The sequence below is a fragment of the Enhydra lutris genome, unplaced genomic scaffold (genome assembly GCF_002288905.1).
Source record: "Enhydra lutris kenyoni isolate GAN:26980312 unplaced genomic scaffold, ASM228890v2 scaffoldscaffold81, whole genome shotgun sequence".
In the NCBI taxonomy this organism is placed as follows: Eukaryota; Metazoa; Chordata; class Mammalia; order Carnivora; family Mustelidae; genus Enhydra; species Enhydra lutris.
In genome coordinates this window covers 4,076,839-4,090,119 of record NW_019154165.1, presented here as the reverse complement: position 1 = coordinate 4,090,119, position 13,281 = coordinate 4,076,839, and the positions used below count along the sequence as shown (strand labels likewise).

The following is a 13,281-nucleotide window of genomic DNA, read 5'->3' as shown; positions in this document are numbered from 1 at the left end:
TCTCGGGAAAAATGTAGAAGATTTGCTCCTGATCTATCAAATACAGCACTAGTTTAACTTTATCCTCATGTAGATACTGGAATCAGAAACATAGAACTGAAAGGAACTCTGGAGATCACTGAGTACCACTTCTCCTTTGATAGGGAACATGAGGACAAGAAAAAAATGTTCCGCAGTCACACCATGAAAGACAAGAAATAACAAGTGTCAGGGAAGATGTGAAGAAAAAGGAACCCTTAAGTACTGCTGGTAGGAATGTAAACTGGGGCAGCCACTGTGGAAAACAGTATGGAGGCGCCTCAAAAAATTAAAATTAGCATTACCATATGATCCAGAAATTTTACTACTGGATATTTATACAAAGAAAATAAAAACACTAATTCAAAAAGGTATATGCACCCCTATCTTTATTGCAGCATTTACAGTAACTAAGATATGGAAAAAAACTAAATATTCATTGATAGATGAATGGATAGGGAAGATGTAGATGTTAGAAAATTATGCGGGCATGAAAAATGATGAGATCTTGCTGTTTGTGACAATACGGATGGCTCTAGAAGGTATTATGTTAAGTGAAATAAGTCAAACTGGAAAGATTCATAACCATATAATTTTACTGATGTATGGAATTTAAGAAGCAATACAAACGAATAAATGAACAAAAAGCAGAATGAGACCTATAAATAGAAAAAAACTGATGGTTGCCAAGGAAAGGGGGTGGACAAAATGTGTGAGGGGGAGTGAGAGATACAGACTTCTAGTTATGGCGTGACTAAGTCACAGGAATAAAAGGCATAGCATAAGAAATATAGTCAATAGTATTGTAATAGTGTTGTATGGTGAAATTTTATTTTCTCATACTTGCATTTTATTGCTAACATAAACTATGTATTAAATTATTTATTCTAAGGTCCAAAAAACAAACAAACAATAACAAAAATGTCACATGGTAAATTACTGGCGGAGCTGCTTTGAGAACTCAAGGCTCCTGAGTCCCAGGCAAAAGTTTTAACTGTAAGCACTAATATTATAATGGAACCTTGCTGAGGCAGGGCAGGAGGAAAACTTTTTAATAGGAAGATCCCAATGTTACCAAGGCACGGCCAGCAAAGGAAAGTGGGAACAAGCTTTTTGAACATACCTCTTGTAACTGAGATTCTTTCTTTTTGGAAGATAGATGTAAGTGCCGATCCAGCAAGGAATAAAACCGCTCACCATCCTTTTCAAATTTTTTTTTCCGCTCCTAGATGTGGGAGAGAAAGCACACATTAAGATATCTATGTATTTTGGGGGCACCCTGCATGGCTCAGTGGGTTAAGCCTCTGCCTTTGAGTCAGGTTATGATCTCAGGTCCTGGGATCGAGCACTGCATCGGGCTCACTGCTCAGCAGAGAGTCTGTTTCCCTTCTCTTTCTGCCTACTTGTGATCTCTCTCTCTGTCAAACAAATAAAATCTTAAAAAAAAAGATATCTATAGTTTTTAATTCACTCCACTCAGAACTGAGAATAAAGAATGCAGTGTCAGGTTTCATGTGTCAGCTTTCCAATCTCTCTAGCCTCTGGAAAGAATAAAGAAAGAGAGAATTTGCTTTTGCATTGGTCTCAGCAGTTTCACCTTCCTCAAATATAACCCTGAACCATTCCACCTACACAATTGGAAATTCCTATTAGTAGAGCTGAAGGCTCTGGGAGCTGCTGCACAGAAAATGACACTTAACATGGGCCTATACACTTGTTACTTTTTCTTCTTCCCAATATTTTTCTTGTTTTTTTTTTCACATGCATTAACTACTCATTCATTTTTTTCAAAGGAGAAAGAAGGAACATAGTGATAAACTAAATATATGCCTTTAAAAGTAAGATACAATGCATTTAGACAGACTAATACTAAGTAAAACATTTCCAAGGCAATAGAAACCTTGGACTGCCCCTATAAATGATCAGTTCTTTGACACTGCTTAAGTTTTTGCTACTGCCTATTAAAAGATGCTATTAAAAATGAGGAAACAATCCTGGAAAATGTAGCTAGAGACCAAGAGTCAAAAAGCCTTACGGAAGATGGAGAACTCAGTCATCACTCTCCTTAAGTATGAAATTTAATTAAGTTCTCTGCCTCAGCACAACCGAAAGTCACACAGCTCCAAAGGAGCATTAAAAATGCTCATCTGGGGGGCGCCTGGGTGGCTCAGTGGCTTAAGCCACTGCCTTCGGCTCAGGTCATGATCTCAGGGTCCTGGGATCGAGCCCCGCATCGGGCTCTCTGCTCAGCAGGGAGCCTGCTTCCTCCTCTCTCTCTGCCTGCCTCTCTGCCTGCTTGTGATCTCTCTCTGTCAAATAAATAAATAAAATCTTTAAAAAAAAAATGCTCATCTGGGGGCGCCTGGGTGGCTCAGTGGGTTAAGCCTCTGCCTTCGGCTCAGGTCATGGTCTTAGGGTCCTGGGATCGAGCCCCGCATCGGGCTCTCTGCTCGGCGGAGAGCCTGCTTCCCTTCCTCTCTCTCTCTGCCTGCCTCTCTGCCTACTTGTGATCTCTGTCTGTCAAATAACTAAATAAAATCTTTAAAAAAAATGCTCATCTGTTACACAGTAATGCTGACACTCTGCAATCCTCTTAACACCATGCTGGGAAATTCATGTAAAAAGACTGTTGTGTCATAGTAAATCCAAATTCACAGAGCACCTACAGTGTGCCAATTACTGCAAGAGACACACAGACAAAAAGAAGAAAGAAAAACAAAAAACCAAAAGGGTTGCTGGGGGGAGGGGGGGTGGGGGGTGGGGTTATGGACATTGGGGAGGGTATGTGCTATGGTGAGTGCTGTGAAGTGTGTAAACCTGGCAATTCACAGACCTGTACCCCTGGGGATAAAAATATAGCATACGTTTATAAAAAATAAAATTAAAAAAAAAAAGAAAAAAAAAACGTCCCCCATGATTTATTTCTAGAGGCAATCTGATCCCAGGCAGAAAGCCAGGACAGAAATCAGTGACCTCTGACCCAGAAAGAAAGTGCTTTTTACCAAAGATAAAGAAGTAGAGAGGAAGCTATCATTAACTGAGGTCCACATCAGGTCAGGCAGTGAAGTAGGTACTTATAATCCATTATTTCACTTAGTCTTCAAAACCCTGAGAAATAGATGTTGTAAAGGAACTTAAGGTTCTAAAAAAGTGAACTAACTCGCCCAAGGTCACATAATATATAGATCTATTTGATTTCTTCCACATAGTCAAATAGAGCCCAGATGACTATACGAGGAATTACACTCAGGAGGCCTGTAAATAACCAAGAAACTTTGTGAATAAAACTGAAGCAGGTCTATAGCCCTAGCCAAAACTCATACCAAAACACATGAGATAGAAATTTTCACACAAAACATTGGTAAGATAAACTGTTCCTATAGCTGGTGAATTTTTCAAAGTAGCAATTCCTTGAAGAAAGCATTGGGGCCAGAAAATGTCTGCGACTTTTCTAAGAACAGATAAAGTTCTATTGGTCACTTCCTCCTCCAATTCCTTTTTTAAAATAAAAACTATGAAATATAATTCACATATCATAAAATTCATCCTTTTAAAGTGAATAATTCAGGGGTTTTTAGTGTATTTACAAAGTTGTGCAACCATCACTGCTAATTCCAGAATATTTCCATCACCTAAGATAAACCCTATACCTATTAGCAGTCATTTCCTCCCTTCTCCCAATACTCACCTCAAGAAGCCACACTTTAATTTTTGTCTCTATGGATTTGTGTATTATAGAGATTTCATATAATTCTAGCCATACAATATGTGACCATGTGTGCATCTTCTTATACTTTATAAGTATATACTTATACTTTAGCATGTTTTCAAGATTCATCCAAGTATCAGTACTTCATTCTTTTTTATGGCTGAATAATATTTGATTATATGAATATACCATGTATTCTTTATAAATTTATCAGTTGATGAACATTTGGGTTATTTCCATTTCCTCAGCAATTATGAATAATGCTGCTGTGAACATTCATGTACAAGATTTTTTGTGGTCATGTTTTCAATTCTTTGGGGCATATATACATAAGTAGTGGAAGTGCTGAGTGATATGGCAACTCTGTGTTTGACTATCTAAGAAATGGCCAAACGGTTTACCAAAGCAGGTATATCATTTTACATTGTTAACAGCAATGAATGAGAGTTCCAATTTCTGCACATCCTCACCAACTCTTATGTGTCTTTTTGGTTACAAATAACCTAGTGGGTGTTAACTTCCATGTACTGTAATTTGACTTCCAAATGTCTAATGATGTCTTTTCATGTGTTTATTGACCCTTTGTGTATACCTGTATACATACACACATATGTATATTCTTCAAAGAAATATTTAATTATTTTCCCCATTTATAAATTTGGTTTGTATCTTTATATTTTCAAGTTACAAGAATTTATTACATAACTCTGAATACCACCTGTGGTGTATTTTCTCCCATTCTTTGGGTTGTTTTGGGACTTTATTGGTAGTGTCCTTTGAAGCATGAACATTTTTAATTTTGTGAAGTCCAATCAGCCTATTTTCTTCAATTTCTTGTGTTTTTGGTGTTATATCTCAGAAAACGCTGCCTGATTAAAGGTCATGAAGATTTATAGCTATATTTTCTTCCAAGAACTTTATATTTTTTGGTTTTAATTTTTGAACGCAGTGTAATATAGGGCTCCAACTTCATACTTTTGCATATGGAGAGTGAGTAGTCTCAGAACCATTTGTTCTAAAGACTATTCATTCCCTATTGATTTGTTTTGGCATTCTCAGAAAATATCAATTAGCCTTAAATGTATAGGTTTATTTCTGGACTCTCAGTTCTATTCTATTAATCCATATATCTATCTTCATGTCAGCACCACACTGCCTTGATTACTGTAGCTTTGTAACAAGTTCTGAAATTAAAGACTGTGACTCATTTTTCAATATTTCTTTTTCTATCTAGTCTTCTGTTTGGATTTTAGGGTTACCTTATCAAGCTATGAAAAATGGCCAGCTGGAATTTTGGTAAAGATGACACTGAATCTGCAGATCAATTCTGTAACTATCCTATCTTAGCAATATGAAGTCTGACTCATGAACACAAGATGTGTTTCTATTTACCTTTCTATTTATTTAAGTATTAGTTAATTTATACCATTAATGTTTTGTACTTTTCAATGTATATGACTTGCACTTTTAAAAATTTATACGTAAGTAATATTTTGATGCTACTGCAAGTGGGAATTTTTAAATTTAATTTTCAGATCATTTACTAATAGTGTATAGAAATACAACTTATTTTTGTATATTGATTTTGTATCCTGCAACCTTCATGAACTAATTCCAATGGGGTGTGTGTGTGTGTGTGTAACTTAGGATTCTATATATAAGATGATGTAATCAGCAAATAGAGACAGTTTTACTTCTTCCTGTCCAATCTTGGCTATTTATTCTGGGTAGAACCCCCAGAACAATGGTAAATAGAAGTGCCAAGAGTGGACACCCTTGATTTCTTGATTTAGAGGGAAAGATTATAGTCTTTCACTATTATGTATATGGTATTAGTAATGGGGTTTTTATATTTCTCAATTAACAGGTTGAGAAAGTTCCCATCTATTCCTAGTTTGTAAAATACTTTTATCATGATAGGGTGCTGAATTTTGTCAAAAGACTTCTTTGTGCTGAGATGTTCATGTACTTTTGTCCTATAACCCATTAATATGTTATACAATATTGATTGATTTTTGTTGGATGTTAAACCAACCATGCATTCAAGGGACAAATTTCACTTGGTTATGGTATACACATATTTTTATATGCTGCTGGATTTGGTTGGCCTGTATTTTGCTGAGAACTTTTACAACTATACAGTAGTACACCGGTATCCACAATTTTGCTTTCCACATTTCAGTTACTGAAGTCCATCAAACTCTACAAGAAGAACATCCTCTTTCTGATTTAACATCAGAAGGTCAAAAATAGCCTAAAGATATGTCACAGTGCTTATGTCATTCATGTCACTTCATCTGATCACACAGGAATTTTATCATGTCACATTATCACAAGAAGGGTAAAAAAGGGTAAATAGAGTACAAAAAGTATTTAGAGAGAAAGAGAAACCACATTCTTACAACTTTCATTATAGTATTGTTCTATTTTATTTTTAGCTATTATTGTTAATCTCTTACTGTACCTAATTTATAAACTTTATAACTTTATAAATCTTTTATAACTTTATAAATACATATTATATATATTTTTTAAATATATATATTATAAATATATATGTATGCATAAGAAAAATTATATATATATACACACATATGCACATATATACATATATACATACATACACAAACATACAGCTTGGTACTAAAAATTTAATATCTATACATACATACATACATACATACATACATGGCTTGGTACTATCCAAGGTTTCAGGCATCCACTTTGGGGGGGGTCTTAGAATGTATCCCTCATAGATAAGGGGGAACAACTCTATTCATGAGACATACCAGCATGTAGTTTTGATTTCTTGTTATGCATTTGTTTTTGTATCAGGGTAATATTTGTCTTATAGAATGAGTTGGGAGGCATTTCCTCCTCTTCTATTTTTGGAAGAGTTTGCAAAAGATAAGTGTTAACTCTTTAAACATGAGATTGAATCCCCAGTGGGTCCAGTTAGTACAGAATTTTTCTTTCTAAAAGTCTATTAAGATTTTCTATTTCTTCTGGAGTTCACTTACATTTAATTCCACTAATGTCAAAAATCAGTGACATCAGCCTACTATTTCCAGGATATTCCAATATCGGTTAAAAAGAACTTTCATTTCAGGGATAATTTGACTCCAAAGTCAAATATAGCAGAGGCTCTGATCAACAATCACTGTCCATCCTCAAGTTAATTGTATTAAGACAATTGTTAGACAGATAAAGAATGAAAGGAACCCTATACATTGAGAATACAACTTTCCCAAGCAGGATGTGAGTTTCTTTATTGTATGTCAACTACCAACTCTAAATGCTAGGTTTAAATTTAACAAATTTTCTTATTTAATAGAAATTTATACCTAAAGAGAGACTGAATAGAGAAAACAGAACCAAAAAATTTGCTTGCAGCATTACACTCATAATGCCTATGTGATCACTTTAAGAAGCATTCATGCTCAAGACTTTTATTACTTTTTTAAAATTCAAATTATCATCTAGTTCCATGCAGTAGGCTAAGACAAGCAGCTATCCCCAGTCATATTTTCCTATTTCCTCTTCTCTAGAAATAACCTCTTTCTGTCTCTAAGCTAATTACCTAGTATTTACTCCCATATTTCTAATATCTCAAAATAAATTTATATTCCTATTATGAATTTTTAAGTTTTGTGCATTATCTATTAACTTCCAAAGAAAGATGTGGATTTAACTCTTTTCTCTGTCTTATCACCACCGTCTCCTTTGCTCCCAACCCAAAACCATTTCCTGATACACCCAATATACTTTTAATGCAATTTTTCTTTGATTTATACTCAGTAATTATATTTTTATGAAAATCTAAGTATTACTTATAGCTTATATATATATATTTCATTAATGTTAATTTCCTGTACAACTAGATAACTATCAAACCATCCTAAATACCCAAGAAATTGACCTAAACACAGGAAGAATAAACTCCACAGCAAAAAATAGAGGCCACATGAAAGAAGGTAGGAAGAATGGAGATGTGCTTTGGGAGAGAAACAGATCACGGCAGCTGCAGTCACAGGGAAGGGTGAGAGACACACTAGCATACAGGGGAGGTCACAAGGAAAATGAATTCCTGTAGCAATTGGCTTGGAAAACAAGAGGGTCCAAATTTCTTGAGTTCTTACAACCAGCAGGGTTAAAACCTGGAGTTTTAAAGGTAAGCAGGTTTGGCTGGGATAGAGTCCAAAGGCATTGCAGTGCTCTGGAGAAAAGGCAGGCAAACAATCTGGTGACAAACAGCATGAAAGGAACAATCTGAAGACCCAGGGGCATAGAGTTGGGAGATTACTCACTCATCTCAGAGCATGTTCCAGAGAGACAGAATTCAAGGAGAGACACCTCTGGGAACAAAGAACCTGGCCAGTGAAATTTCTATCCTCCAACACCTCCACATAAGCACAGGGCCACATGCAGAAACCAGTGTAAACACCAACCCTTCCTACTTTACATGCTTACAAGTCTTCCATCTCCCACACTCTAGTGGAACCACCCTTTGCAGTCATCCTTGACTCAGTCCCAGTGTGGTGGGGACCCTCCCTGGGAAGAGTTGCCCACACCCCTGCTCATGCCATGTATCTCAATATGAGAGTTTTGCAGAGCCTCAGTTCTGAGAGCAGGGGGGATAGGTGTCATTTCACAATCATACCAGGGCACATCTTGTTAAAATGTACCACACTGAGCCTAAGGACTAAACACTGCCCATAACAGGCAAAGAGAACCCTGACAGACAACTGAACTAAAGGATAAATCAGATAGGACAAAACAGCAGAACACATGCAGCACACACTGGGGACACTACTGAAAGTGTCAGAACCTGGGGAACAGGGGACATGACATGGCAAGACACCATAAGACCTCTTCTTCATAAGGCCATTAACCTCAAAAACAGAAGATGTAGCTGACTTTCCTAACACAGAGAAACAGGCACAGAGACATAGACAAAATGAGAAGACAGAAAATTTATCCAAAATAAATGGACAGGACAGGCCATGGCCAGAGAGCTAAGTGAAACAGATGTGAAATAAATCACATGCTTGATAATTTAAAGATCATAATAATAATAATAGTACTTGAGAAAAGAGAGGAAGACATGAGTGAGACCCTTAAATCCTGCATAAGAAATAACATAGGAGAGTTAAATGACTCAATAAATGAAATGAGAACCATGACTGACAGAAGATACAGAAGGCTGGAAGAAGCTGAGGAAAGAATTGATGACATAGAAGAAAGAGTAATGGAAAGAAATTAAGCTGAACAAAAGAGAGAAAAAAGAATTGTATAAAATGAAAATAGACTTAAGGAACCGAGTGCCTCTATCGAATATAGTAACATTTATATCACAGGAGTCACAAAAGAAGAAGATGTAGAAAAGAGGGCAGAATATTTATTTGAAGAAATAATAGCTGAAAACTTCCCAAAACTGGTGAAGGAAACAGATATCCAGATCTAGAAGACACAGAGAACCTTCATCAAAATCAACAAACAGATTAATTGTAATTAAATTGGCAAAGTATAGTGATAAAGAAAAAATTTTAAAAACAGCAAGACAAAAGAAGTAAGTTACAAGGAAAACCCTATAAGGCTATGAGCTGATTTTTTTTAGCAGAAAATTTGAAAGCCAGAAGGAAGTGGAATGATATATTCAAAGTGCTGAATGGGAAAAATCTGAAGCTAAAAACACTATATCAGGCAAGGCTATCCTTCAGAACAGGAGAGAGAAAGCCTTTCCGAGATGAACAAAAACTGGAATTCATGATCACTAAATCAGCCCTGCAAGAAATATTAACAGAACTCTTTGAGTGGAAAGGAGAGGCCCAAACTGATGGCATAAAGGTAGGAATCACAAAAGCAAATAAAAATCATAAAAGCAAGTAAAAATCAGTCAAGGAAATCACAAAATAAAAGTATGTAAAATAAGACAACACATAACTAACATGGGAAGGAGTAAAGAATGGATTCAGGGATGCCTGGGAGCTTCAGTTAAGTGTCCAGCTCTTGGTTTCAACTCAGGTCATGACCTCAGGGTTGTGTTGAAGCCCCTCATCAGGCCTCATGGTCAGTGTGGAGTCTGCTTGGAATTCTACGCCTTTCTTTCCATATTTCCCTTCCTTGTTCTCTCACTCTCTCTCAAATAAATAAATAAATAAATAAATAAATAAATAAATAAATATTTTGAAAAACAATAAAAAGAATGGGTTCAAACTTAAAGAGCCATCAATATACTATAGACTACTATATACAGAAGAGGTTATATACAAACTTAATGTTAACTATATATCAAAATCCACTAATAAATATGCAAGGAGTAAAGAGAAAGAAATTCAAATATGTCACTGAAGAAAACCAGCAAACCTTAAAGGAAAGACAAGAAAGGATTACAGAAAATCTTCATAAACAAGCAAAAAGCAATAAAATGGTGATAAATGCTTATCTATCAATAATTACATTGAATGTGAATGGACTAAATTCTCAAAAAAAAGACACAAGGTGACAGAATGAATTTAAAGAAATAGACCCATCTATGTGCTGCCAATCAAGAGACTCATTTTATTTTTTTAAATGATTTTTTATTTATTTATTTGAGAGAGAGAGAGAGAGAGAGAGCATGAGAGGAGAGAGAGATCAGTGGGAGAAGCAGACTCCCCGCCGAGCAGGGAGTCCAATGTGGGACTCGATCCCAGGACTCCAGGATCATGACCCGAGCCGAAGGCAGTTGCTTAACCAACTGAGCCACCCAGGCGCCCCAAGAGACTCATTTTAGACCAAAAGAAACCAACAGAATGAAGAGTGAGGGATGGAGAAACATCTATCATGCAAATGGATGTCAAAAGAAAGCCAAAGCAGCAATAGTTATATTGGAGAAGACAGACCTTTAAAACAAGCAAGAGATGAAGGACACTATAGAATCATAAGTGGGAAAACTCAACGAGAATATATAACAATTGTAAATATTTCTACATCCAATATGGGAACATGCCAATATATAAAACTGATAATAAAAAAATATAAAGGACCTAACCGATAATAATACAATAAAGGTAGGTGATGGGAAATAAAAAATGCACTTCTCCTGATGAGCACTGGGTGATTTATGGAATTGTTAAATCACAAAATTATACATGTGAAACTAATATTACACTGTATATTAACTAACTTGAATTTAAATTAAAACCTAAACTCATTGATAATTCAAAAAAATGAAGGAAAATTATGTTATTTTACCTTAGATGAAGACATCAATACCCACTTTCAATAATGGATAAAATATATAGACAGAAGATCAATAAGGAAATACAAAACAAACAATACCAGAAATTATCTATACCTAACAGACACATGTTAAACATCTCACCTAAGAAAACCAGGAAACACATACCTCTCAACTATACATAGAATATTTTCTAGGCTAGAGGAGCAAGATGTTAGAGGAGTAGGACACCTCAATATCATCGAGTCCCAGGAGTTCAGCTAGATAGTTATCAAACCATCCTGAACACCTAAATACCCAACAGGATATTGAAGAGAAGAAGAGAAGTGATTCTAGGAATAGAAAACTGACCGCTTTCTGGAAGGTAGGATGTGCAGAGAAGTGAATCCAAGGTGATATATGGGAAGATAAACTGCGGGGGGGGAGGAGTAGGCTCTCAGCAAGTGCTAGAGCACCAGAGCACAAAATCAGAACGTTTAAAAGTCTGCTCCACTGAGGGACGTCACTCTAGAGGCTATGCTGGGGGGTGGAGGTCTTGCAGGGACAGTGTCATCTCAGGACCCAAGGGGTCTCCAAAAGACCAGGGTGTCTGAGTGTGGCAGAGCTCCCAGGTATCAGAGTGGGGAAGCCAGCTGCAGAGACAGAGCCAAAGAGTTGGTTCTCAGCTCTGGGTTACCTTAAACTGTGATGCGAGGCACAGTTGGGCCAATGCTCTTTGAGCAGGGACCCCACAAGTGGCAGATGCGGGGAGACCCCCCTCCTTCCTCCTCTAGGAGGAAAGGTGTGGGAGCATGCGGTATGAATCTACAGGTTTCAGAGACGCCAAAAGGAACCATGTGCCAGAGACAGAAATGCACAGTCACAGGCTGAGTAAGCACGGAATGCATCCGGAGACCAGGGAGACAGGAATGATTAACTGCTGATCTCTGAGGACACAATGAGGACTGGGACCCTGAGCTCTCAGCTAGTCTGGGCCAGATATTGGGAGGCCGCCATCTTCATTTCTGTACTCCAAAGCTGTGTGTAAAGTGTTCAAGGAACAAAAGCTACTGAGAGCAAAACTGAGCAGATAACTTGGTCTGGCCCTTGGCAAGGGTGGTGCAATTCCTCCTCGGACAAAGACATTTGAGAATCACTGCAACAGGCCCCTCCCCCAAAAATCAACAAGAACATCCAGGGAAGAACAAGTTCACCAATCAATGAAAACTGCAAAACTTCAGAGCTATGGGAATACACCACATAGAATGCATGTGTTTCTTCCCATGATTCTTTAGTCATTCAAAGATAATTTTTATATTTTTTCTTATACTAATTTTTTTTAATTTTTCCTCATTCCTATTTTAACATTTCTTAACTACTTTATCTTATCAATAAATTTTTAGAAGTCTTTTTCAATTTTCATTGTTATAGACATATTCTATCCCTTCATTCTATTTAACCTAATTTTTTGGATACATATCGGTTTTTCTTTCTTTAAAATTTTGGGATACACTTTCATCAAATAGATCAAAATATACCCTAAATCCAGTGAATGGCATTATTCTAGTCTCCAGCCTGATCATATTCTTTCCTCTTCTTTCTTTCTTTTTTTCAACCAACTTATCTTCTCAATTTCTATTTTAGAATCTTTTTTAATTTTCATCTTTACAGTCATATTCCATTCCTTCCTCGTCTTTACACTTATTTATATTTATATATTCTTTCTCTTTGAAATTTTGGGAGGCAGTTTCTAAAAACAGACCAAAATATGACCCCAAATCAAGTGTGTGTGGCTCTGCTCGATTCACCAATCTAATATCCATATCCATATATATATATATATATATATATATATATATATATATCCGTATATATACTGTGATCACAGTGTGTGACACACACACACACACACACACACACACACACATATATATATACTCATATATGTATGTATATATGTATTTTTTTTTCCTAGTTTCTTCTCCCACCAGTTCTGGGTCTCTTCTGATTTGGTTACTGTATATTTTTCCGGGGTTGTTGCTACCATTTGAGTATTTTGACTCTCTCATTCATCTATTCTTATCTGGATAAAATGACATGGTGGAAAAACTCACCTCAAAAAAAAGAGAGAGAGAGAGAGAGAGAAAGAGAGACAGTACCAACTTCTAGGAACCTAATTTATACAGACATGAGTAAGATATCAGAACCAGAGTTCAGAATGACAGTTATCTAGGTGCTAGCAGGCCTTGCAAAAAGCATGGAAGATAATAGAGAATCCATTTCTGGAGAAATAAAATCCTTTTCTAGAGAAATACAAGAACCAAAATCTAAGCAGTTGAAATTTAAAAAGCTA

General features: G+C 36.3%; 1 protein-coding gene across 1 annotated transcript in view; it reads right to left on the bottom strand.

Annotated features, from left to right (window-relative positions):
- The window catches only part of LOC111161014 (oligophrenin 1), a 540,219-nt gene that overhangs the window by 267,103 nt on the left and 259,835 nt on the right, over window positions 1–13,281 (bottom strand). Inside the window, exon 6 of the mRNA XM_022524453.1 lies at window positions 1,142–1,243. Coding sequence (XP_022380161.1) covers window positions 1,142–1,243 — 102 coding nt within the window. The remainder of the gene's footprint in view (window positions 1–1,141; window positions 1,244–13,281) is intronic.